At 31.2% G+C, this 3,624-nt stretch overlaps 1 protein-coding gene across 1 annotated transcript; it reads right to left on the minus strand.

Moving 5' to 3' along the window:
* Positions 1-1,183: 1,183 nt before the first annotated feature.
* Positions 1,184-2,122, minus strand: LOC117715630 (taste receptor type 2 member 140-like). The gene has a single exon (XM_034512528.2). The coding sequence runs from the start codon at positions 2,120-2,122 to the stop codon at positions 1,184-1,186; it is 939 nt and encodes a 312-aa protein (XP_034368419.1).
* Between the last annotated feature and the right edge of the window lie 1,502 nt (positions 2,123-3,624).

Here is a 3,624-nt window from a genome sequence, read left to right on the forward strand (position 1 = left end):
TTACATACATAATTAGAGGCAGCTAGGAATATCTGAGAGAAGGAGAACTAGTCTTTTTCAGAGATGATCCTTCCCCACACATTAGCAGAGAATAGCTGCCACATTAGCTATTCAACCTTGAAATAATATACATACAAGCAACACCAAATAAAATAAGAAAGTTTTAATTTTATTTATGGTTTTATTTGTGATTTTGAAATATTCAAAACCAATATATATATATGTGTGTGTGTGTGTGTGTTTTATATGCAATTATATGTATATACATATGAATAATTTTATACATATGTATAATTTTATACATATGTATAATTTTATACATATGTATAAAAGAGGGCATAAAATTGAGGGGGAGCAAAATATAGGGGAACAATGGCATGGAAGGGGTTGGAGGAAGGAAAGGTATGGGGAGAAATGATACAGTTATATTTTAATTTCAAAAATAGATTTAAAATTAAAAAACTATAGATGTGTTGTCATCATAACAATTTTGCATTTGTGGGCAAAACAACTAAAATGAATTGTATTATATACGTTAATATATATATATACTAAAATGAATTGTATTATATACGTTATATATATATACTAAAATGAATTGTATTATATACGTTAATACTTCATAGACAAAAGTTCACCATGTTTTCCAATGATAAGTTTCATGATGTATTAATTTCCAAAATAATTAAAATGAACCAAAAAATTGGAATAAACTCAGTTTTTATTAAAAGTTTCTGAATTGGTAATATATATGAAACAATAAAAAGAATGTTTGATGTCTAACTCTATATCACTTCTCAACATGTTCTAAACTTATTAAATTATATGTAAATATAATTATTTAGATATAGTTCATTGTGCCCTTTCTAAGCTTCATACACATATTTACAAATATATTTCATAGGATTAATTAATAATATTAAAACCTTCAAAAGCCTATTTTACAGTAGAAAATTACATTATATTAATAATAAAACTTCTTCTAGTTGTATGGTTCATGTTGACATCATTTCATGTACAGCAACATCTATCTAATATATTGGACAGTACTTGACCCACAAGACATTTTGTAAGGTTCTCAAAGCTACAACTAAACAATAAACTGAAAGTACAAATGCAAACATACAGTCTCTTTTAAGAACAAGCCACCCTGTAGACTCTGGAAGTCAATACACTAATTGCTCTAAGGACCTGGGAGTTCTGCAGCATTAAAACTGGATCTCATCCACCACATTATGGGCAGAAAAGCCTGTCTGAGTTTAGAATTTCCCAGAATCAGGACACAGGAGTGACCTGAAGGAAAAGCAAGTGCTGCAGCATCAAAAACAAAATTGAACACAGTTTTCTGTCCAATCTTTGCTTTCCGAGATTGCATGACAAGTGCCAGAAAAAAAATGGTGTATAGTAAGAGAAAGATGACCACCATCTGCAGGGCCTTCATGTGGGCTGTGGTACTGGGGTCTCTGGAGTCCTTCACAATGTGTTGCATTTTCTTCAAATGGCTCCACAGGGAGAAGATGAGCAGGAGAAAAATTGTCAGAGTCACAATGAAGGGTATGAATGTGAACATAGTGTTGGTGAAAAGAGGAATCCTAGAAAACTGTAGACTGTTATTTGTATGAGAACTATAAGACATATTTACTTTATATCCATCAACCAAGATAAAAGTACATGTGTTTATGACTATAACATTTACAAACAAGAGGACAAGAGACGCCATTAGCATTACTGAAACAACGGTTTTTACTCTCCACCTTAGGGAAAGAAAAATAGAATTTGAAAAATTAGCTATCTTGAGAAAATAAAACATGCTGAGACATGTAGAAAGCCAGATGCTGAAATGATTGGTCACTGTCCAGAAATTATTAATTACTCTCAAAATTTTTCTTGTTATCATCAATAGTGGGTGAAACTCAGACATCAATAAAACTATGAGTAAAGACCACAAAAAAGCAAGTCTGGAGATGGCCAGAGCAGTTAATATCTGATCCACTAGGGAGAGCTTTCTTTTCTTGGCCCATTCCATGATGTTCACCACAGTTATGAATCCATTTCCTAAACACACTATAATGATTTCCACACCAATAATGGTTAATAATGTGCACTTCACAGTAGCCTTCATTGTCACCAGGAGATGCTCCAAGTTCTTAATGTATTCTTCTAACAGGTTATTTATATATGATTCTTGAATTTCAAAACAAAATTATTGTGAACTTTCATCAACAATGTCAATCAATCATCAAAGTTTACTAATGACTTGGCTTATAGTTTACTTCACACACAAAATAACTCACATGTTGTCCAAGACAGTCCAGATTAATTTCATCTAGGGTCTAACTAATAAGCACCTTGCATACAACAACCAGAAGTTCTATGTAGTTGATTCTAAAGGAAACATTGAATTTTCATATGTATCATCAAAGCAAAGATATTCTAATTTTCAGTGTTTTATATATCTGCTTATTCAAATATAGCTATTTAATTTCCAAAAAAACTACATTTTAAAACTATATCTGGCATAACAGGCTATAAAATCAAGCTATCAAATAGAATAAGCATGCCATTAAATGCATAAATAAAAATTCTGTTAGGTGATCTAATCTTATTTTCAATGTTCTTTCCTTAAGTTATCAAAATTTAACCTAATAAATGCCTATTACTAAGAATACTTATTGTTCTTCTTCAACAAAATCATATATTTACTTTTCTACATGAACACACAGATATATACTAATGTATAAACATAAAGTTGGACCCATAACCTCTTCAGTTCTTACTTCTGTAATTCATGTTGCCCATTAACAATCATTTTCTATGCATCTAACTAATGCTTAGTACTGTGGTAGCAATTTCAAACTTGTGTAAGTTTGCTTTTCTGTATAATTTCTGTATAATGATGCAGTAAGCATTCTGCAAATGTATATATTTTACACATGCATGAAAACAAATTTAAAAATATTTCTCTTATGCTCAAGAGCAGACAATATGTAAATTTAAATTAATCTGCACCACATGATTTCTCCTCACTTTTTGTGTCTTTTTTTGTAGAATAGCCTGTTGCCCCATTATTCAAAGGAGTTTCAGATAGTATCCAATTCTCTTTATTTGGCTTCAATATCTTCTCTTATACCATCACTGTAGGCAGCAAGGCAGATGAGGTGGTTCAATACCTAGGTAAGCTGGAAAATGAAACACTGCATGATAATATTATTTAATAGCTAAGGGATAGTCAAAGAAGCAATGACATAAAAAGAACCAAGACAGAAGAGAAACACCTATTAAAACTTCAAGAGACTTCTGTGGTAATACCGGCAAACATTTCTCTGCAAATAAGAAGCTAATACAAGGGAGATAACATGTGTGAAGTCGAAGTCAGGCTGGATTACATGGTAAGACCCTGTCTCAAAACAACAATAAAAGAAATCTATAGAAACTGTTGAGAAAGACATAGAATGTTGTATATCAAAGATGGACAAAGTAAGTAATCCTCTATTTAAAAAAAAAAAGAAAAAAGAAAAAGGTATTTCCCAATGTTTTGGAACAGACATACTGAGAAAGTAAACTAGCCGAGCTATTGAAAATTTAAGATTGCTAAGAAGAGAATTGCTAAGAAGAGAAGTGTAA

Source organism: Arvicanthis niloticus, chromosome 9 (genome assembly GCF_011762505.2).
Source record: "Arvicanthis niloticus isolate mArvNil1 chromosome 9, mArvNil1.pat.X, whole genome shotgun sequence".
In the NCBI taxonomy this organism is placed as follows: domain Eukaryota; kingdom Metazoa; phylum Chordata; class Mammalia; order Rodentia; family Muridae; genus Arvicanthis; species Arvicanthis niloticus.

Coding starts and splice junctions, on each gene's coding strand:
- LOC117715630 (XM_034512528.2), bottom strand. CDS start 2,122: ATGAAGGCTACTGTGAAGTGCACATTATTAACCATTATTGGTGTGGAA.